The 24,044-nt window shown below is 44.7% G+C and overlaps 1 protein-coding gene across 2 annotated transcripts in view; it reads right to left on the bottom strand.

The window, feature by feature from the left end:
- UBR1 (ubiquitin protein ligase E3 component n-recognin 1) overlaps positions 1-24,044 on the bottom strand; it is a 121,460-nt gene that overhangs the window by 20,120 nt on the left and 77,296 nt on the right. For both annotated transcript variants that reach the window (XM_044271645.1, XM_044271646.1), the window contains exons 28-39: positions 23,594-23,680; positions 22,719-22,894; positions 21,175-21,380; positions 14,956-15,049; positions 12,518-12,670; positions 9,785-9,882; positions 7,100-7,190; positions 5,007-5,155; positions 4,872-4,927; positions 2,748-2,844; positions 540-607; positions 250-400 (exon numbers count right to left, since the gene is read on the bottom strand). In XM_044271645.1, coding sequence (XP_044127580.1) covers positions 250-400; positions 540-607; positions 2,748-2,844; positions 4,872-4,927; positions 5,007-5,155; positions 7,100-7,190; positions 9,785-9,882; positions 12,518-12,670; positions 14,956-15,049; positions 21,175-21,380; positions 22,719-22,894; positions 23,594-23,680 — 1,426 coding nt within the window. The remainder of the gene's footprint in view (positions 1-249; positions 401-539; positions 608-2,747; positions 2,845-4,871; positions 4,928-5,006; positions 5,156-7,099; positions 7,191-9,784; positions 9,883-12,517; positions 12,671-14,955; positions 15,050-21,174; positions 21,381-22,718; positions 22,895-23,593; positions 23,681-24,044) is intronic.

Below are 24,044 nucleotides of genomic sequence, written 5' to 3'. Positions count from 1 at the left end.
AATTTTTCCACTGTGCAATGTTAGCTGTGCAGGAACTGCAACTCAGCCTCCTTCACACTATATATCAGTTCTCTGGGCAGAGTTGGGTCATGAGAGGAGTTGTACTGTGCTGAGAAAAAGATAACGCAGTTGGTCTACAGAACATGGGGGTCCTAGAAGTCAGATCCCCACCTATAAGTCAGCTCCCCTAAATGAAAAAATAAATAAAAAACATTTCAGACTGATGTACAGTACAGTATATCTCTTTACCTGTGGCTGAAGAGAAGATGATTTGTAGAATATGAGTCATTGTGAGCAGATGGAAGAGGTAGAGATGGTTGTATGAAGAGATTAAAGACGATGGGTGCAGCCCCACACCTTCTTCACAGTATAAAGATGGAAAGGCCAAAACTGACCCCACCTATGATAAAAGACGAGAAACAAACAAGCTTCAGCTCTGACTTATGCACGGATATGATGATACATAATTATATGCATGGTGGGTAATACGGCTGATAATATTACAAATGTTTTACTTGTGTGAATATAGAAAAACTGACCAGAAGATGGAACACATCCACAGACAGGAAGGACGGCGTTCCCTCAAGCTTTATATTAGGCAAGAACACTGTGAATGAAAGAGCAAGAGTTACTGATTCAGATCAGTTACAGAAAATGACAGGACGTAGGATTTCTGACAAAATTGATACTTTTAATTTTTTTTCCTTAACACAATAAATTCATTTTTTGTATATAGATTTCATTTTCTGCTACCTGTTACCAGTATGCAAAAAAAACCCCACTAATATGCTAGGAAACCTTCTAACGAAAATAGTCATGCGTTGCTGACTTTTGAACATAAGGGTTAAAGGGGTTTTCTGGGAGTTTTATACGGACGGATGACCTCTCCTCTGTATAGTGATATGATAATTTTACGGCACAATTCTTTATGCAAAGTAAGTCACATGGGTTAATCCACATAACAAAAGCAGATCGTTCTCAGCATGCATCAAAAATTCAGATTCTTTCCAGCAACGTTTCGCTCACATTTAGACTTTTGTCAAGCCGAATCTGGAGTGAGCAGGAGAATGGGGGGCTGCCGCATAGGAGCTGAGAGACCTCTGGACAGGTCATCAGTATCTGATTGGTGGGAGCCCGACACCCGGGAACACCACCGATCAGCTGTTTGAGAAGACAACGGCGCTCGCAGTAGTGCCATGGCCTTCTCTCAGTAAACCAAGCATAGCGCCGTACATTGTATAGCAGCTGTGTTTGGTATCACAGCTCAGTCCCATTCAGCTTCGCCTAGGCCATGTGACCAATGAATGTGACATCACATGGCCTAGGAAAAGCTGGAGAAGGCCATGGCGATACTGTAAGTAACAGTGGGGGTACTGGGTGTCTGACCCCCACCGATCAGATACTGATGACCAATCCAGAGTATAGGTCATTAGTATAGAACTCCCGGATAACACCTTTAAAGCTAATAAATCCATTAAAGAAACAGTAAACACAGAAAATGCAGAAAGAAAATAGTTCAGCACTTCATCCTTTCCCTAGTTAGTGTCATATTACAATTAAAACTGAGAAATATATAAAGAAATCTCTGGGTGTCCCAGCTCAGCTATGTCCTGTGCCTGGCTGCAGCGGGAGCCTCCCTGCTCTGCTGTGTCTTCAGTAGGAGAAAATATTGTTCAGCCTCTGACCTTTGCTAAGTCGTCCTCCCCCTTAGTTACCCCCAGCCGAAGATGGGAGAGATTAGCAGGACATTAACCTCTTATTCTCTGCAGGATTTCTTGACAAAACTTTTGTGCCTGTGATCCTGGAGAAAATGCTTCAGACTGACAAACAGTGATGATAAATGCAGTATATTCCTTGTTTATCACTGGCATTCATTTGTAGGACAGGTGACACAGTCATGAAGTACATCTCTTTCACATATTTTTAAAGGGGTTCTTCGGGCTTTTTCATATATCCTCAGGATAGGTCATCATTATTATTATTATTTCACACTTGCGTTAGGGTGCGGATCCGTCTGGTATCTGCACAAACGGATCCGCACCTATAATGCAAACGGATCAGTTTTGACTTACATTGAAAGTCAATGGGAGGAGGATCCGTTTTCAATTGCACCAATTTGTGTCAGTAAAACCGTATCCGTCCCCATTCACTTAGATGGATCCGTTTGGCATCGCATCGTCAGGCGGACATCAAAACGCTGCGTACGCCTCCAGAGCGGAATGGAGGCTGAACAGAGGCAAACTGATGCATTCTGAACGGATCCTTATCCATTCAGAATGCATTGGGGCTAAACTGATCAGTTTTGGGCCACTTGTGAGAGCCCTGAAACAGATCTCACAAGCCGACCCAGAAACGCCAGTGTGAAAGTAGCCTTAGATCGGCGGTGGTCTGACACCTAGCACCCGCACTGATCAGCTCCCTGAGGAGACGGAGCGCGCTGTGTGCACGTGCCGCCTCCCTTCTCTCTTCCTGTCCTATAGACATACAGCAGCAGAGCAGGAAGAGAGACAGGAGATGGCACTGAGCGCACCGTCTACTCATACAGCTGATTGGCGGGAGTGCCGGGTGTCGGACCCCCGCCAATCTGATATTGATGACCTATCCTGAGGATAGGTCATCAATATAAGAAAGCCCAGAGAACCTCTTTAATCAGTGGTGAGATGTATAGCATTAGACAAGGTATGTATCTAGTGACAGGTATATATAACTAAGCACAGCTTTGTATATACAGTGAAAGAACAACCCACCTGTAAGTAACTGCACAAGATGGCTCTGTATTGTAGTTTGATGACACGTGACTCTTTGTGCTTCAGCAAATTTCACTAAGGTTTTAAGATCAGAATGCTGGAAGAAGCATAAAAGTTATAGAAGGCAATACTGGAAAATGAATAAATTAGAAAAAAGAATTAATATAAAAAGTACACTCGTCATCAGATATAGTTCTAGTTCTGGCTATATGACACAATGCTTATTCAGGGGCAAAATGAACATAGCTGCCGACTCTTAAAGGTGTTATCCTACTAAGCACATTTATCACCTATACACAGGACAGGTGATAAATGTCTGATTGGTGCGGCTTCCACGATCACTAGAACAGGGGTCTTGTGCCCCATGTTCCCACCTCACTGCACGAGCGCAGTGAGGAGTCTGAATGCAGTGGTGGTCACACATATGCGGTGTGGCTCCATTCATTGTCCAGGGGTCTGACACAGACAGCTGAGTTCAGCTCTGGGTGTTTTCATCAGTCCGAAAGCGGATAAATGAGAAATATACTTTGTGGGACAGCCCCTTTAAGTGAAAAAGAGAAAAACAAATCCCATTGGGAATGTCAATATCATATAATTACACTTATTGTCAAGTTTTAGTGTCATTTCTGCCTCTGTCTGGCTTTGTCTACTAATGTATGCAATAATCTTTTCTGGTATATTGGTGCATGCCTACCAGGCAGAGGCCAGAATGATACTCTTTTGGCCCATGCCTGGATAATATAACCTTGTAGGCATATTGAGTGTGAATGTTGGGAGCTTCCCCAAGGTACACAATAAACATACAAGGATATTCAAAAAAAGGTTGCTTTTAGAAGGGAAAGTGTGGTCCGTGAAACAGGTTCCATGTGATGGCTACGTTCCCAAACAAACTGCAGCTCGTCTGAACCAAACTGACTGTGAATACCAACCTGACTTTGGGTTTAGGGTACTTTCACACTAGCGTTTTTCTTTTCCGGCACCGAGTTCCGTCCTAGGGGCTAAATACCGGAAAAGAACTGATGAGTTTTATCCCCATGCATTCTGAATGGAGAGCAATCCGTTCAGGATGCATCAGGATGTCTTCAGTTCAGTCTTTTTGACTGATCAGGACAGAGATAAAACCGCATGCGCAGACCAAAAAAGGTGAAAAAAATACGGATCCGGTATTTCAATGCATTTGTAAGGCGGATCAGGATCCTGATCAGTCTTACAAATGCCATCAGTTAGCATACGTTTTGAGGAATATGGTTGTCACACGGAACGTAATTCACAGATCACAATCGCCTGTCTGAAAGCAGCCTAAAATCTATCACTGACCAAAACGGCCATAAGAAATGTAGCAGCTGTTGGATTCCAAAGCAAAATCTGTAGCAGGGCTCCATCCTGCCATGTGCCATTTATAATACTGATGCCTTCTTATGTGGCAGAGGGGCCTTTGGTACGACTGCTTCCCCTGTAACCTGCACAGCTTCACCCCTTGGATGGATATGGAGATGTACACTGACTGTTGGTGGCAAGGAGCCACTGGGATTTTTACCAATATACAGATGGAACTAAAAGACTAGTGCTCCATACAGAATAAGTTGACATTGCCTCCAAATTAAAGGGGTTATGCAAGAGAGGGGGGAAGGGGTTTGCTGCACAGTCTGACACCAGTAGCACTGATGAGGACAGAGTCAGACACCTGCTACTGGTAACACCGCTGGCAATTTATTTGTAAACTTCCAGCAGGAATAATGCAGGAATGGCACATCATAGAGTCATAAGAAAAGATGCTCCAGAATTGTTATTACATCGGGAATGCATACAGTCACTGAAACAGACATGTCCGGAGAGGTGACAGCTGCTCTTTAAGGTTCGTGTTGAAACTGGTAAAAGCAGTCCTGCAAGCATACACACCAGTATGCTCCTTACAGAGTCCAGTGACTTGCTGGTGTATACTGAAGTCAGCTTGATGCAGTCATGATAAAAAGGTCATAATGTAAGTCACGCCAGTATAAGCCAAGATAGAAAAGCTTCTTAAACACTGATGCTCTGAGATAATGCTCTTAAGAGACAGGAAGCATTGGGAAGCTGCTGTCTAATGTCCGACTCACTTAACTCCATCTTTTCATTCACCCTTACCTGCCGGTTCTGCAGGGAACCAAACAAAGGTTTGTCGTCATCCCTTAGTAAACTCTCTGTAAGAAAACAACTTACATTGTAACACATGAGCCGGTTTCGGGGTTTGTTGTGCGTCAATGGTGATCACATCCTTACCTATAGACTGTATGGTAAATGCACATGTATTCCAGGTCATCACGGGCACACGCGGGTCGCTTCCGTTAGGTGGAACGTTCAGACCTACACAGTAGACAGTTTCAGCAAAATGGGCCAGTATTTCTTTTGTGCTAGCAGAATATTTCGGCCTGGAAAAATGTAAGCGAGATTATTTTAGAAAGAAGGCACCGCAATCCCTAAAATTTGAAGAACCACATTGAGAATGATACTTTTCCATGCAAAATAAAAATGAAAGGGGTCCTCTGGATCAATGCAATTAAAGTTTATTGAAATGAGCAAATGAATATCGGTGATATCTGCGAAAGTCTCACACGAGGTTTCTCAAGTTTTTTAAGTCAATTATATCATACTTCAATGTTTCTTTGTAAAATAGGAGTACCGGAAACAGAAAAAAAGCTTATTTCATGGAGGAGTCAAAGTCTCACTTCAGCAAATAGCATTTATCATGTAGATAAAGTGAATACGAGGCACTTCCTAATGTATTGTGATTGTCCATATTGCCTCCTTTGCTGGCTGGATTCATTTTTCTATCACATTATACACTACACGTTTCCAGGGGTTATGACCACCTTTGTATCAGATCTATCATGGTCAGGACGGGAGCTGCTGCGCTGCATGCCTATGCACACTCACACAGTCCGGGGCTTTTTCCTATAGTGTGCAAGCATGACTACCGCTGCTGGATTAGAGGGTGGTCGTAATCCCTGGAAACGAGCAGTGTATAATGTGATGGAAAAATGAATCAAGCCAGCAAAGGAGGCAATATGGACAATCACAATACATTAGTGAGTGGCTTGTAGTAACTTTCCCTACATAATAAAGGCCATTTACCGAAGTGAGACAACCCCTTTAACGCAGGGATAATCTCTGTTTTGGCACGGTCCTAAATTATTTAGCTATTGGACTGAAATTGTGCAATGGGTTAACTAAATATTCAATTCCTCTCTAAGTATAGATCCTGCAGTTTGTATTTTAGGGGCCATTAAAAATATCAGACTAAATTAATATAAAAAAAATAAAAAAAATCAGGATTTAACTAGAATATTATTTCAAGAGTAGTTATTAATTGTGAAGTCTGCAGAATACGGCTTCCATAATAAGTGAATGAATAAATGCAGCAGGGTATAATAGAAAACTGGAGAAGATAGCGTGGGAAATAAAGCTCAGAATGAACTCTTATAAGCTCAGAAAACCTTGGGTGAGACTTCTGGACTATAATAGTCATCTTTAATAGGAAATAAAGGATGCATTTATTTTCCATCTTTCTTCCTGATTGGGTGGGTGATGGGGTGAGACTGGGATTGTGTATTCTGATAGTATTATGGTCATGTATAGGAAAATGTAATAAATAATTATTTTAAGGGTCACTGAGTTTTCAGAAAACCTGTTCAGAGACGCATCAAAAGTTTTTGCTGAGATCTCCACTGATCACTAAAACGAGGACAGAGAAGCGCTCTCCTCACTGAAGGAGATGGAATCAAGACGGGGCTATAGACTTTCTATTATGTCCGTCTCGCTTCGTCACCTGCAGCAAACAGAGAAAGAGTGATATGTGAGCGCTTCTCTCGCCTCGCTCGAGCAATGGGTGGGGATCTAAGCACTCAGATCTCCCCCGATAAAAACTTTTGAGAAGTCTTTGAAAAAGTTTTCTGAAAACTCAGTAACCCTTTAAAAAAGAAATGCACACACAATTGATCAATGTTTGTAATGCATCGTCGGCTGCAGTGCCAGGGTGCCATGACCCACAGTGCTGATTGTTACAATTGATGCATCCACGGACGAGGAATAGATTATATGGTTGCTATTTGATGTATACCTGTAGGTGCACTCCTCTCTATTTGTATTTAAATCTTCCAGCAAGCCATGTGTTAAGTTCGATAAGCTTTTTATAATGGGGTCTCATGTAGCTGCCCATAGATATCACCATTGTTATGTGTCCATCTTGGGCAGAGGACAGACGCTACTTCTGACAAAATGTATCCCTCCTTCTTGCTTTTTGATATCTCTATCTTTTGGAACTGATGAGTGCATGGATTGGTTAGGAAATGAGAAAACATTCTTGAAACACTTACGGTGACTGTACTCCAAAGCTCAGGATGGATCTGAACTCATAACTTTGACTGTCTTCACTTTTAAGAAATTGAGGTGATAATGACTTTTCCCCTATTAAAAAATGATGAGATGTCATAATTAGCATCTATAATTACAACTTGCACAGAGCTTTTCCAGTCTTAGGCCTCATGCACACGACCTTTGTTTTGGTCCGCATCCGAGCCGGAGTTTTTGCAGCTTTGATGCGGACCCCAAAAGATGCGGACAGGACTCCGTGTGCTGTCCGCATCCGTTGCTCCGCAAAAAATTAAAATTTAACCTGTCCTATTCTTGTCCGTTTTGCGGACAAGAATAGGCAGTTATATCAATGGCTGTCCGTGCCGTTCCGCAAATTGCGGAACGCACACGGACGCCATCTGTGTTTTGCGGATCCGCAATTTGCGGACTGCAAAACACACAACAGTCATGTGCATGAGGCCTTAAGCGGGCCATAGATGTTTCTCTGAAGAAAAACCAAAAACACCCATTCGTGTACGGATGACATTTTATCGTACCAACCAAAACAATGTGCTCCCCATAATTTGTTTTTGGCTCACAGACAGGGGTCGAGAGCTTCTCTATGATGTCTCTTTATGCTACAGTGTGTATGGACAGGTTATCCTCCTTTTAAAAGATACAATTTAGTGCTTTGGTGCTTCGCTCTGCATTGAGATGCTTATCAGCCACTTGCCTCTGCTGACAGCTGTAATGGTCTCCTGGTTGGGTGCTACAGCTGTCAAAAAGGCAGGGGCTGTGAAGCAGCTTAATTCAGAGAGCACGTCAGTGAAGCCACGCCTCTTTGGCACTTGAGGGGGCAGAACCTGGCAAAATAAAACTTCATATTCACACTATTCCTGATAATAAAAGTATTCCTGATAATAAAACAAAAGGGATGTTTGTCCGGCTCTCCACTGTCCCGTTTTGCTATTTTTTCAATGAAAAAAGGTGCGTTTTTGAACTTGGAGAGTTTTTTTTAACCAATTACTATTCCTGTAAGGGGTCTTTAACAGGTGATCTTTTGATCGCTAACATAATACACTGTACAGCATATGCAGTACAGTGTATTATATGTCAGTGTTATACTGACAGGCACCATCAGGCTTCACCAGAAAGGCACAGCCTGATGGGCATACACTGCAAGCAGACCCAGGGCATTCATTAGGCCCCATCCATGCTAAGGGTGCTGGCACACAGTGCAGATCTGACATGCATTCAGGATGCAGTTTTTTATTGTAGCAAGCTGAAATTACTTAAAGCATTCCCATAATGCAGAACAGGGTTTAATGAGGCTGCTAAACTGGCTAAATTGAAAACTGCATCCTGAATGCATGTCAGAACTGCACTGTGTGCCTGCACCCTAGGGCTATTTTCACCCCTGCGGCTGTGGTTCCTGCATAGAATAGCTTGCTGGAATTCTCCAGATCCAGCATTGCCGGATACCGCTGCCTGCCTGCCAGACCCCGTTACCTAAATGGGGTCCAACAGAGATCCAGCCTCTACCTGGCAAATATGCCAGAAATCGCTCGGGCAAAAACTGCTGCATGCAGCTTTTTTGTTTGACAAGTCCCAGCATTCTCTGCTGGAAAAGCCTGCCTGAAAAGCCAGATGCAGGTGTGAAAGTAGCCCATCGGGACCCCGCAAATTTTTATTTGCAGGCATAGCTATACTGGGCAGAGGGAGTTCCACCGTGGAATCTAAGGGGTTAAACATCATATCCCAGCTTGTTAGAAAGAAGCAGTGCTCCCATGCAGCCATTAGTGACCACCTTAAAAAGGCGTATTGGCAGTCATTAACGGGTTAAGGAGTGGAAGAATAAGAAGATGGGCAGTAAGACTAGGAATACTATTTAAACATTTATGCACAGGGTCACAGAGTACTCGTAGCACCAGCCTGTGTCTAAATGCCACTATAGCCCTCTTCCTATAACGGCATCTAAACAACAACAACAACAACAACAACAAAAACTACGTTTTTGTAAGAGCCGTTTCCTTCTTGTGGATGTTTTATGTACTATTGCTTGCCACTGACACCACAAAATTTCAAGCCTACGAGTTGTACTATTGCCGACCGCGTTTTCTTATTTTACAAATTATGTTTTATTTTATAAAATGGGGAAAGGGGGTGATTCACTTTAAAAAAAAAATATATTTTTAAAAAGCTTTTAAACTTTCTTTTAGTTTGATTTTTAGCTCCCCTAGGGGAGACATGCGATCATCAGATCACTTCGACCATAGACTGCAGTGGTTTATCATCGCGGTCTACAGAAAAGTTGCTGTTCTCCAATAGAACACAGGAATAGGAACTTGGCTATGGCAGACCTGGCAGCCTTCATAAGGTGCAAAACTGCCATGGCAACTGAATAGCTCTTACAATTTTTAATGGCAGGGGGCCAAGGAGTAGCCTTGACCATAGCATCTGAGGGGTTAAATGTCCGTGATCAGCGTTGCAGTCATCCACAAATGATGGTGCCTGCTCGGCTCCTGAGTGGGTGTCATGTCTACAGACCCCACATACACACTACATGTATGGTGGATACTGGAAAGGGGATAGAATACAACACTTGTAGAAGTGAGGACAATCTATTTCAGGATAAAAGTTGTGTAATAAACATCTGTTGGAATTTAGCTATGTATACAGCTGAAAAAGGAAAAAACAATGAAAGAAACCTTTTGAGATTTTCAGATTGTAACCCGATATCCTGGTCCCAACAACATCCAACCAGCGAGACAATGACAGTACCTCTCCCAATGATTCGGCCTCAGCACTGCAGAGAGAGAGATTAGATATAATAAAGTTAATAGGACAAAGGAAGAAGGACTGCTCCACAGTATAAGGCGCATCTACTTAAACTAAGAATTGCAATTGGAAATTGCTAAAGCAGCCATTAGAAAAAGGCCCAATGTATTTTATCATAATTTATAGACTGTCTGCAACGAGGTTGACTAAGGTTATTGGGTCTATAGCACATACAGATCAAAATGGCTAGGCCCAAATACACTCACTGACAAAAGGAAAATAAAAATAAATAAAAAAACACCCAGATAGAAACATCAATGTCATGGCAGGGCTTCCAATTGGCATTTCTAAGCAGGATAATGCCTGCCCACGCACAAGGGTTGCATACTTCCTCTGCATGCCCGGTCACCAGATTTATCGCCAATTGAGCATTTATGGAACCAGCTGGGACTCCATCTACAGTAACCTACGAGTGTGCAGGATCTACAGGCTCAGCTGCAACATCTGTGGGCGAATGTGCCACCAAATACCATACAGAACCTGTATATCTCCATGGCCAACCATATCTCATCTTGAATCCAAACTGGCGGCACCCAACAGGATCTTAGAGCCTCCTTTCAACATTGTAGTTTTCCCCAATAAACAACTCCATTCCAACAACTCCTTCTCGGTGCGGTATTTTTTATTTTTTTTGTCAAGGTGTGTAAATCTACATCTGATAACATTGGGAGATGTATTATGAACACTGCAGTTACTTTAATGTGAATAGTTACTGCAATTGTCGTACAAATGCTATTGGGCAGACTACATGTATCTGCCGACACATTCTATGTTTCTAGGTTTCTGATTTTTATTTTTTTATATACAGACCACTACGGAATTCGTAACATAAAACCCAGTGGATATTGTAGGAATGTGGCGTAAAGAAACACCTCTATAAAATCTAGCTGAGAAAGAACACAAACCATCCTTATTCGCAGTTGACCTTCTTCTATATCTCTCTTCTCCTGGAGAGGGCCTCCCCGTGACAATGATAGGTACAGTAGGGTCAGTAATTTCAAGGTTAATATCCAGTTATTAAATATTTTGGAATTAATCTCCTGGCAGACCCCACTCAGGCCTTTTCTCTCAATTTAAGGGTATGTTCAAACAGCAGAAAAATCAGTAGCAGGTTACTAGTTAAAAACAGGTTGTCTTTAAGCGTTAGGCTACTTTTACACTGGCGGTAGCCTTTTCCGGCAGGCTGTTCTGGCGGGGGAACAGCCGGCCGGATCCGTGCTACCGCAAGTCCACCGTGCTGGCGGAAGTCCGCTCCAGCCCCATTCACTATAATGGGGACGGGCCAGAGGTCTGGCCGCAGCACGGCAAACATGCCAAGGCGGCCGGACAAACACCGCAGCATGTTGTAGTTTTATTCCGCCCGTCGTTCTGCATGTTTGCCGTGCTGTGGCCAGACCTCCGGACCGTCCTATTATAGTGAATAGGGCTATAGCAGACTTCTGGCGGCATGGTGGACTTGCGGTAGCACTGATTCGGCAGGGAAAAGGCTACCGCCAGGGTGAAAGTAGCCTTAAACGAGTATTAAAATAGTTTTTGGTTAAGGTTTTTCTGCTTTCCTGTTGACTTCACAATCAAATCTGCTTCCAAGGAGTAACATGTCCCTTCTGAAGTGCTACATTGGAGAGGAGTGTACAGCAGTGTCTCTATAAGAGGGGCAGTAGGAGGGCGAGTGAGGGGCAGGGGGGCTGCTCTGTTACTGTGGCTCAGAGTGGCCTTTCTGCCCAGACTCGGCGTCCTCCCACCCCTCTCATACCGATGCTGCTGTACAGGGACCTCCTCACTCCTCTCCAATGTAGCAAGGTCACTTTGATGTACAGGAGAAAGGGACTAACAATCAGGGAGATTCTGAGCAACAAAAAAACATCCCTCTACGTGTGTCCCTGGTACCCAATTAAGGCTACTTTCACACTGCCGTTTCTGGGTCCGCCTGTGAGATCCGTTTCAAGGCTCTCACAAGCGGCCCAAAACGGATCAGTTCAGCCCCAATGCATTCTAAATGGATAAGGATCCGTTCAGAATGCCTCAGTTTGCCTCCGTTCAGCCTCCATTCCGCTCTGGAGGCGGACACCAAAACGCTGCCTGCAGCGTTTTGATGTCCGTCTGACGAAACTGAGCCAAACGGATCCGTCCTGACTTACAATGTAAGTCAATGGGGACGGATCCGTTTTTACTGACACAATATGGTGCAATTGAAAACGGATCCGCCTCCCATTGACTTTCAATGTAAGTCAAAACGGATCCGTTTGTTTTTGTTCATGGTAATGCAAACGGATCCGTTCTGAACGGATACAAGCATTTGCATTATAGGTGCGGATCCGTCTGTGCAGATACCAGACGGATCCGCACCTAAACGCAGGTGTGAAAGAAGCCTAAAGATATGTCCCATTAACAAATATTCATTTATTCTGTTAGAAAATGTGAGTTCTGGTGGTCACACATGCAAAGTAGATCAGTCAGACAGGCTGGATCCTTTTGTACATAGGTGCCATAGCAAGTATATAATGGGAGTAAATTATTATTCACTCGGGAACAACCCCTTTAACTACAGCACAGGATGCCTATGAAGAGGACTATCACAAGCCTTACACTAAGAGCACAATCACCTGTTAACTTGCTCTGCCACAATTGGGATGATGGGAATAACAGAGTTGCAGTGACATTTGCATAACGGGCATAAATATTCTCCATTTCCAAGGTCATAGATCATATCTCCATGAAGATGGTGTTGTATGTTCGCTTGCATGGCCTCAAAAAACCTAGAGGATCAGAGATCAGTGTTAACTTAAATAAGTAAATGTGTCTTGTGATATGTTGAGCAAGCTTCACTTATGCGAATTTGCCACTTTTCAAATGTTTGGGGAATAACATTTTCCATCTGCAAAAAAAAAGATTGTTAAAAAAGTTCATTCCATTACTTTTCACTCCCATTAATAGGAAGGGATATTCTGATCCACAAAAATGGACAAAAATAGAACTTGCAGTCTGTTTCTCGAATTGGGCACATGGATCCAATAAAAAAAAAAATGAATGCCCAAATGGCTCCACTGACCTGTACAGGTAGGTGTGCAGTTTTAAAAACTGATAGTAAACGAACACGGTCATGTGAAAAACCACTTATTTTTATTTATATGTGCGTCCATATTAAATGTACTACCTTGCTGAACCAACAGTTTTACATATACACCATGTATTGAGAAAAGCAGGGCTGTGGAGTCAGAGTTGAAGCTAGTTTTAGGCAGAAGTCGGTTGAACTGCACCGACTCCAGCTTAAAAAGAATATTATCTGTTATTAATAGTTTCATTAATTTTCATATAATTTTAATTGAAATATTTTATAAATATATTTTATGTTCTAGCAATCCAAGGCACTTATTTACCCAGCACAGTGATAAAGCAGGAGGTTCTCACCTCTCCAGTGTTCTCTCCTGTTCTTATACTATAATCAGTGATAAGCTGGGTGTTTTAGTGGTGATAGATAATCAGTCCTCACTTCTCTAGTGTTCTCTCCTGTCCTTATACTATAATCAATAATAAGCAGGGTGTTTTAGTGGTGATAATCAGTTCTCACCTCTCCTGTGTTTTCCCCTGTCCTTGTACTATAATCAGTGATAAGCAGGGTGTTCCATTGATGATAGATAATCAGTTCTCACCTCTCCTGTGTTCTCTTCTGTCTTTATACTATAATCAGTGATAAGCAGAATGTTCTAGTGGTGATAGATAATCAGTTCTCACCTCTCCTGTGTTCTCTACTGTCCCTTAATACTATAATCAGTGATAAGCAGGGTGTTCTAGTAGTGATAGATAATTAGCTCGCATCCCTCCTGTGTTTTTCCTGTCCGTATACTAAAAACAGTGATCAGCAGGGTGTTCTAGTGGCGATATTCAGTTTTCACCTCTCTCTCCTGTGCCTTATACTAGTTACGGTATGCTGCTCCAAGGCCTTTATTTACAATGCCTGAAACTGTGCTGCACATTCTCATTAGATAAGACCAGAGGAGGAAGTTCACTACTGTGCATGACCGGCATCTCAGAACTGCTAGACAGAATGGGAAGACAGCATTAAAGGGGTTGTTTTGGAATAACTAACTTTTCATGGGAGCTTGCCCCTGCTATGGAAAGAATCATACTTACCTGATCCCTGCTGCTCTGATCCTATGTGCTGCCTCCCATGTGTCCATTTTCTGGTCCGCGGCTTGTTAATATTGCTTAATCTGCTGCAGCCAAAAACTGGCTTCAGCGGTAATGTGTCTCTTGTGGAAACGTCACCGCTGAAAACAGTCATTGGCTGTGGCAGAGCAGAGGATCATGCCAGTGAGAAAGTAAACAAGCCACAGACTGGAAGACAAACTAACTGGAGCCAGTGCACAGGACCAGAGTGGCAGGTAGTAGGTAAATATGATTTTTTCCATTGTAGAGGCAGGCTGAGAAAAGTTATTTATCCCCAGACAACTCTTTTGTCCTTTTATGGCAAGCATATATCGCTTTTCTAAGTTCTTCTGAGTACAAATTTACAGATTTCTTTATGACGCGTATAACAGTGTCAGTTAGTGAATAGCATATTTATTTAGAGGAATAAAAAAAAAATTAATCTGGAATTTCACAAATTGTATTTAAATAAATATGGTTTAAGGTCTATATAAGTAGCCTGATAACTTACATGTCAGTAAGAAAAACCCTGATGTTACCATTTTACTCCAGAGCCCTGGAGAAATGACTGTTATGTTGTGTCAGCATAGAAGTTGAGAAAATGTAAATGGATCAGAATCGAGAACAGTATAGGACTGTGCCACATTCAATTCACTTTGTCCTCTTTTTCCCCCTACTTTTTGTCACTTTATTAAAGCTTTATTCACATGTCAGTGTTTGGTCAGTGATTTCCATCAGTGATTGTGAGCCAAAACCAGACATAAGGTAAGGGAAAGATCTGCACCTGCTCTGTATTTAGAGCTGCACCTGGTTTTGGCTCAAAATCACTGATGGAAATAACTGACCGAACACGGACTGTGTAAATAAGGCATAAGGGTGGTGGAAATCGACTTACTTCTGCCAGCAGGTGACATGCATCACATGGCCACAGCTTCCTGTGTGGGTTCCACAAGACAATTCGGGGCTGGTGAATAGTGGATTATATGTTTCTGACAATGACAAAACATTCATAATAATTAATTTCAGGACAATGCACAGTACAAAAAAAATATTATTCTTTCACTCAAAAATAATTGAAAAGTACTACAAATGTTCACTTGTGGTTCCTAATAACTTTATAGTGACACATACAGTCATTAAAAAAAATGCACATTTCTTTTTGGTAAGGCTATGTTCACACATACAGTGTGTCACTTTGCCACATACCGAATGACAGATACCAACAATGCTCAACTGATTTATATTTGGGGAATAAAATATCTCCTCATGGAGAGCACCTTAAATGACATGAGGAGTCTTATAGGCCATATATGCTCCTCTAAATTCCATATATGGAATTCTAAAGGAGATACTGTATTCCCCAAATCCTGACCTAGGCCTTGCACCGAGTTAAAGGGAACCTGTCACCCAGAAAAAGCATATCAAACTGCCAGCAGTACCTTATTGCCGCCTGTAGCATGATTATAAAGGTGTCTGTGTCTTTTCTGTACAATGTGCCAAAAGTCTGAAAAAATACTTTTATTCAACTGGCCACGCTATGTAAACGATAGTGTTGAAGTCAAGGGGGCAGCGGCTTTCTCGCCTGAAGTCAAGCGTGCCCCGCCCCCTTAGCGTTTGATCGATAGGAATTGGACGCTCAAACGTATTCATGCGCGTGCGCGGTGTCCCTGCAGTGCCGGCGCCTGCGCACTGTTCCACTCCGCTGTGAGGTAGGCTCAATGATAAGGCACTCGCACATGAGAGCCTGTGCATACGTGAGACTACGCTCAAGCGCCCAGCAGTGAAGGAATTGGAAATCCTATCAAACAAATACTACAGAGCAGGCAAGGGGGCAGGGCGGGCAAGGGTGCGGGGCACGCTTGACTCCCTTGACTTCAAGACTAGCGTTTACATAGCGTGGCCAGTTGAATAAAAGTTTTTTTTCAGACCTTTGGCGCATTGTACCGAAAAGACAAAGACACCTTTATAATCATGCTACAGGCTGCAATATAGGTACTGTTGGCGGTTTAATATGCATTTTCTAGGTGACTGGTTCCCTTTAAGACTTTTTGCTCTGCACTGATGAGGAGCATTCACCCTGAAACAGCTGTCCGCAGAGGAGATGTTGGCTTAATTACACCCAAGTCATGTCTCAAGGCCTTTTAAAAGGTCGAACATTGCCTTATAGGATAGCTGCCTTACATCTGGCAGCATTAAAGGCAGAACTTGCTAAGAGCTCATTTGCATACCCTCTCAATAGACTAATAATAAGATCCTTCAGTTCCATTGCGGTTTGACGACAACAGAGACATACCCATTAGGTTTTAGAGGAGGAAAATAAGAAATAAAATTCTCATCAGACCTCCAATCAGACCCCCAATGTTAATCAGAACTAAGAACAGACTCCCAATTTTAATAAGACCCCCAATCAGACCCCCAATGTTAATAAGACCCCTATTAAGACCTCAGATCAGACTCCCAATCAGACCTTAGATCAGATGCCCAATGAGACCTTCAATCAGACCTCCAATGTTTCTAAGACCTCCCCAATCACACCTCCATGTTAATAAGTCCCCCATGTGAATCAGACCTCAGATCAGAGATTTTTTTTTTGTGAAACTCACCTGTAAAATCTTTTTCTCGTCTTTTCCATTGGGGGACACAGACCATGAGTATAGCCTAGGCCATTACCAGGAGGAGACACTATGCAAATAAAGAAGAAAGCTAGCTCCTCCTCCACGGGCTATACCCCCAGGCTCCCACAGGAGGACCTCAGTGCGTGCAAAAGCAGTAGGAGAAGGAGACCAAAACTTTGCAAAGAAAAACATAACAAAAGAATACCGCCATCGGACCGAAACCATAAGGTCCCAACATAAGTGAACCAACCCCTCCTGCAACAAACAAGAATGGGTGGGAGCTGTGTCCCCCAATGGAAAAGATGAGAAAAAGATTTTACAGGCGAGTTTCACAAAAAAATCTCCTTTTCTCGCCCATTCCATTGGGGGACACAGACCATGGGACGTCCCAGAGCAGTCCATGAGGTGGGAAAAAGATCAACACCGCCAGAGGGGCACATCCAACGGTCAAACAGGAACCACTGCCTGCAATACCTTGCGCCCAAGAGCAGCATCAGCCGATGCCAAAGAGTGCAGTGGGTAAAACTTTGCAAAGGTATGTAAGGACGACCAGGTTGGCGCCTTACAAAGTTGCGATGCAGACGCTTGATTACATCTAGCCCAGGAGGCCCCCACCGGGGGAACTCTGCCACGGGAACGATACGCCATGGCAATAGCCGACTGAATCCACCGAGCTACAGTGACCTTGGAGGCCTGCCAGATCCTTACGAGGCCCTTCGGGAACCACGAAAAGGGAGTCAGAACGGTGGAAGAGGGGCAGTCACCGAAAGGTACACCCTCAAAGCACGTACAACATCCAGGGAATGGAGAGCGCGCTCCTTGCGGTTCGCTGGAGAAGTGCAAAAAGAGGTGGAAGGCGGAGACCACCTTGGACAAAAAAGAAGGGACCGGGCGCAGCACCACCTTATCCTTGTGGAAGACCAAAAAGGGCTCCCTAGAGGAAAGAGCCGCCAGCTCCGACACCCTCCTGATAGAGGTGATGGCCACCAGAAAGACCACTTTCCAGATGAGAAGAGTCAGGGAAATCTCCCTCAGGGGTTCAAAGGGAGCCGCCTGGAGGGAAGACAGAACCAGATTGAGATCCCAGGGGGGGCAGAGGAACATACAGAGGAAACTGAATGCGCCACCCCCTGCATGAAGGTCCTCACAGGCCCGAGCAGAGCCAGGGACCACTGAAAGAAAATGGCAAGAGCCGAAACTTGACCTTTTAGGGAGCTCAGGTACATTCCCAGCTCTAGGCCCGACTGGAGAAAGGAGAGGACCACCGGAACAGATAAAAGAAGGGGACAAACGTCTAGTTTCTCTCAAAAGGCAAGAAAGGCCTTCCAGGTACGATAGTATATCCGGGAGGAAGCTGGCTTCCTGGCTTTGATCATGGTCTTCACGACAGGAGTCCGAGAAGCCCCTCTTCTTCAGGATGGCGGTCTCAACAGCCACTCCGTTAAACAAAGCGACCGTAAATTCTGGTGGAAGAGCGGTCCTTGAGACAGCAGGTCCTCTCTGAGAGGAAGAGGCCACGGAACGTCCACCAGCTTCCGAGTGACCTCCGAGAACCAGGCACGGCAAGGCCAATCAGGGGCGATGAGGATGGTCGAAATCACTTCTACAGCGATCCTGCGAAGAACATTTGGGAGTAACGGCAGCGGTGGAAAGACATAGAGGAGGGCGAAATCTCGCCACGGAGACACCAGAGAGTCCACCCCGTACGCCTCCGGATACCGAGCTCGGGCCAGGAACGTGGGAACCTTGTTGTTGAGTCTGGAAGCCATCAAGTCCACGTCCGGTTGGCCCAACGACGACAGACGTCCTCGAATACGTCCGGGTGCAGAGACCACTCTCCCGGATCCACCTTGTTGCGACTGAGGAAGTCCGCCGCCCAGTTGTCGACCCCCGGGATGTACACCGCCGACAGAACTGGAACGTGAGTCTCCGCCCACTGAAGGATCCCTTTCACCTCCTGCATCACCATCCGACTTCGGGTCCCGCCCTGATGATTGATGTAAGCCACGGCTGTGGCATTGTCCGACTGGACCCTTACCGGGTGACCCGCCAGGAGAGATAGTCCAATGAGAAAGGGAGAGGAAAATTGCTCTGAGCTCCAGAATGTTGATCGGAAGGCACCTCCACCGCTGACCAAACCCCCTGAACCGTCCAGGAGAACGCCACCCCAACCCAGGAGACTGGCGTCGGTGGTGACGACCGTCCAGGAGATTGGAAGGAAGGACCTCCCTGAAGTCAGGTTGCGAGAGGAGAGCCACCACGGGAGTTCCGCGCGAACCCGAGGAGGCAGGCGGATCCGAGAGTCCAGACCTCGCGATGTCTTGTCCCAGGAGGACAGGATCGCCTGCTGCAGAGGCCGAGTGTGAAACTGGGCAAAGGGGACGGCTTCGAAGGAAGCCACCATCAGCCCCAGAGCCTGCATGCACTCCCGGATGGAGAGATACCGGGAGAGCAGAAGGCGAAACACCGACTCCTGAATCCCAGAGGACTTGGCATCCTGAAGGAATACCCGGGCTGCCGTGGTGTCCATAATCATCCCCAGGAAAATCACCCTCTGGGAAGGACGAAGAGAGGACTTCGGGAAGTTGATCAGCCAGCCGAACTGTTCCAGAGTCTGGATAGTGATTCGGACGCTGTCCTCTGCCTGGGGAAGGGAGGGAGCCTTTATCAGTATGTCGTCCAGGTAGGGCAACAGAGATATGCCTCTGGTACGAAGAAGCGCCATGAGCGGCGCCAAGATCTTGGTAAATACCCGCGGGGCTGTCGCCAGTCCAAAGGGAAGCGCGATGAACTGATAATGATGTCCCCCAATGGTGAAGCGCAGGAATCTGAAGTGAGATTCCGCAATAGGGACATGCAGATAGGCGTCCCGGATGTCCACCGACGCGAGGAACTCCCCTGGAAGAAGAGAAGCAATAACTGAGCGGAGGGATTCCATCCGGAACCTCCGCACTCTCAGGGACTTGTTTAGCAGCTTCAGGTCTAGGACCAGACGTCCAGATCCCTCCTTCTTTGGCACCACAAGAGATTTGAGTAGAACCCTGTTCCCTGTTCCTCCAGAGGAACTGGGGCAACTACTCCCCGGACCAGAAGGGAAGAGACCGCTTGTAAAAGGGCAGAGGCTCGGGCCGGATCCCCCGGAACCCGAGAAGGGAAGAAACGTTCCGGAGGTCTGGAAGCGAATTCTATCTTGTAACCGGAAGTTACAATTTCCAGGGCCCAGGCGTCTTGAACGTGAGCTCTCCAGACCTGCTGAAAGGAGAGCAGACAGCCCCCCACCGCAGGGGCTCTCAGGGACTTGTTTAGCAGCTTCAGGTCCAGGACCGGGCGCACTGAACCCTCCTTCTTTGGCACTACAAATAGGTTGAAGTAGAACCCTGCGCCTTGTTCCTGTAGAGGGACTGGGGCAATTACTCCCCTGTCCAGAAGGGAAGAGACCGCTTGTAAGAGGTCCCCCGAAACCCGAGAAGGGAAGAAACGTTCCGGAGGCCTGGAAACAAACTCTATTTTGTAACCAGAGGTTACAACTTCCAGGGCCCAGGCGTCCTGGATGTGAGTTCTCCAAACCTGCTGAAAGAAGAGCCGCATTATACTTATCTGCGTCCTGTGAAAAAAAAAAAAAAAAAACAGGAGTAGAAAAAAAAAACAGAAGTGTCAACCTCCTTATCCGACACTAAGCAAGAACTGAGGTCCTCCTGTGGGAGTCTGGGGGTATAGCCCGTGGAGGAGGAGCTTTCTTTTTTATTTGCATAGTGGCTCCTCCTGGTAATGGCCTAGTCTATACCCCATGGTCTGTTTCCCCCAATGGAATGGGCGAGAAAAATAGATCAACTCACCTCTCCTGCTCCGGACACCGCTGCTGAGATCCAGCGCTCTTCCTGCCGCGCTGTGCTATGACATGAAGCTGCAAAGTGTGGGGTCTCAAAGCGCACTGACGTCCTCATGCTATGCGCAGGACACAGCAGTGTGTGTGGCCGAAGAAGACCAGGAAGCAATGAGTATACAGCCCGCACATGGAGCACTGCATTCATGCTCCCTGGTCCTCCTGTAATAATGAGTGCTTCCATAATAGAAGTGCTCATTAGAATTTGCCCCATAAGACGCACTGACATCTCCCCCCACCCCACTTTGAGGGGAAAAAGGTGCGTCTTTTAGGGCAAAAAATACAGTAATCTGTCATACAACTGCATTATGCTACAATTCATTGATTTGCAAGCCCAAACTCAACTGTGTTGCCTGCTGTCCAGTTTGAACAACCATGTTTGACACTGTTGGTCCCACTAGCCATTGCTGTTCATCCCATCTTATTGGTGTGAACTAAACTGTTCCACTATGTTGACACCGTGTGGAATTCCCACGTAGAATCCACATAGAAAATTAGCAGCAAGCTACAGTACAGTGCAAGTGAATGGTATTTCCAAAACCTCATTCACATTGGGTGAAAAAAAAAATGCATTTTACACTTCGTTAGTGCATGTTATTACTGTGAAAATACATACCACCTGAGTGTATGAAAGTAATGCCTCGGGACTGCGACAGGGTGGTAGATTTCTGCACAAAGGCAGTCAGCACCATAGTAGATCTGTCTAGCCGCACTTCTTGTTCCTCCTGGCAAAGGATGCAAGTAAGGACTTCTTCTCCAGACACAGATGGCCCACGCTTGGGACCCAAAGCAATTCTGGAACCTCCGACAACTGTTAATGAACTAAACCGAACAATTCAATACATTACAGATGGTAGCACCCAAAAAAAAAAATCATACAGCATTTACGGACAGTCTACCTGGAAAGTATCCCTACTTTTATAGATTGTGTCTAGTGGAAAATTATAAATGTGCTGTTCATGCTGTCAACATGATTGAAAATAACTTTCCTGCCTTTCACATTTCATTAAATGTTTTGGTTTCATTGTGTCAAGGGATGACTACTCTGTCCTCACCCTGCAGTAGAAAGCCACTGTATAGCAGCTTCCAAAGAAGAATGTACCATAGAGGCAGACTACATGGCTGACATGGGGGCCTTTAAATCAGTCCCCCCTGGTTGGAGCCATGCTATTTGCTACTCTGCAGGACTCCCCTCTCTGTCATTTTAGCAAGCAAGGGGTGGAAAATTGGCTCAAGGGTTATGGAAACTGTGTGGAGAGGAGAACAAACACCTAGGCACCTCTGTCGTGAGCGGGAAAACCTGGGAGCATAATGGTGGCCCTGATTTTGTCCATGCTATGGGACGGGACCCCCCTTGCTTTTATGTACACCACTGTCAGCTCAGATCAATGCTACTGCTTTTTATTGCAGAAACTGCTAATTGGGTGATGGCTTAATTACTAATACATTATATACAGACTTTTTCCATGCCCGAAATAAATTAAAGCCTTTGTTGTCCCTGAGGAGTGCTCACGTATTACTGGAAACTCTTCTACTTCTAAAGAAAGCTATTTTAATATGTAATTTCGATAAGGAAATTGCTCATTATAAAATGTCCTAACAATATTAAAGGGGCTTTAACTATTTAAAGCTTAAAGGGAACCTGTCACCAGGATTTTGTGCATAGAGCTGAGGACATGGGTTGCTAAATTCGCCGCTAGCACATCCGCAATACCCAGTCCCCATAGCTCTGTGTGCTTTTATTGTGTAAAAAAAAATGATTTGATACATATGCAAATTAACCTGAGATGAGTCCTATCCCTGACTCATCTCACATACAGGACTCATCTCAGGTTAATTTGCATATGTATCAAATCATTTTTTTTACACAATAAAAGCACACAGAGCTTTGGGGACTGGGTATTGCAGATGTGCTAGTGGCCATCTAGCAACCCATGTCCTCAGCTCTGTACACAAAATCCCGGTGACAGGTTCCCTTTAAAGGGATTGTTTGTGACAATTTATTTGGCTGTTGCCCAATTTAGAATTAACAAATATACTCTGATTCTGAATTATGAATTCCAAACTGTTGCCCGCTTTCTCTGTCTCTGCATCAGTCATGACAGATAGTGAGGCTTAGCAAATGAATCTTCTAATGGCTTAGCTAATGAAATATCTCACTTCTCCTCCATGGGAATGGAGGTCGCCTGTGCTTCCTGAGCGGTGTCATATAAAAGTTTGTTTGTTTCAATGAAATTCTTTTGCATAGCAGACATCTGTGCCATGATCTTCTGGCGGTGAAGTCTTGCTGCTTCTGCCTTCCGTTTTCTTTTCTCTTTGTCTTGGGCGCTCTGTCCCTAAAAGCAGATAGGAAATTGGTTACTCACATAGGTAAAAGGATAAATGAGTGCAGTATAGTTCATATAAACAGGTAAACCTTTAAAAAGCTAGCCAAATTATTTTGTCTGCCCAGTAGCTCTCCATTCAGCTTCTTACTTCACTCCTAGTTTATAACCTGAATTTCCATATACCTTTAAGCCATGCTGCATTATTAGAGCAGGGTTCTGCATTCAGGGGCTCCATCAATTAGCTAGACAGGAGAACGGCTACAAAAAACCTGACCATGCATTCTACTGTGTTTAAATGACCTCTTGCTGAATAGGTATAGACACAATGGGGGTAATTTACAAACAGATTTACGCCACTTTTGTGGATTGTATCTGGCCAAGATTCTGTTGCACAACATGTTGCGGCAGAATCTGTAACTTCTTCCCCGCTCACTCCAGGTTTATAAAAGGGGGAGAGACATGTACAAGCATGGAGACGGGCCTATGTCTGGTTTAGGTGTAGAAAATGGTTTAAATGTAAGACAGCAAGGAAGCTATCATACATTTAAAATTGGCGGAAGATGCGGCAAAGTTATGTAGAGGTCGACGCCCTCTACATACCTTCGGCGATCGACCGCCAGCGCAGGGGCATATTAAGACCGGTGAGTGCCCCAATATCTTAAATGACGGAATTGAAAAAAAATAAGATATTAAGCTTTTGCAGCTTACCTCATCCACTTTACCAGCATCAGAGGAGTACATCGCGATTGCTGTCTGGCCAGATTTCTCACGTAGCCTTTTCACAGATTCCAACAACTAGAACAACAAAAGCTCATTAAAGTCTAACTACAAAAAATATCTTATGTATGTCCCTTAAAGGAGTAAGGTATGTCCCTTAAAGGAGTTGTGCAGGCAGTATACACCCGGCACCCCCGCCGATTAGCTGGTTCAAGAGGAGACAAAGCTCCTTGTGAGCGTAGCTTCCTTGTCTCACAAGTGCAATGTAATTACAAGTACTCGCTCTATTCACTTGTATGTGAAATAGGCAACTAATAAACAGTAATTCGGTACTACTGATGGATGTGGTGGATTACATGACCTTAGATTGTACAATCTAACCATAAAGCGGCCAAACCCTATAGGAGTGGCATCAGATGGGAATACCGATAGATCCTCCACC

The sequence above is a fragment of the Bufo gargarizans genome, chromosome 11, assembly GCF_014858855.1.
Source record: "Bufo gargarizans isolate SCDJY-AF-19 chromosome 11, ASM1485885v1, whole genome shotgun sequence".
Lineage (NCBI taxonomy): Eukaryota > Metazoa > Chordata > Amphibia > Anura > Bufonidae > Bufo > Bufo gargarizans.
Note: the sequence above shows the minus strand (reverse complement) of the source record. Positions and strands in the feature narration are given on the sequence as shown.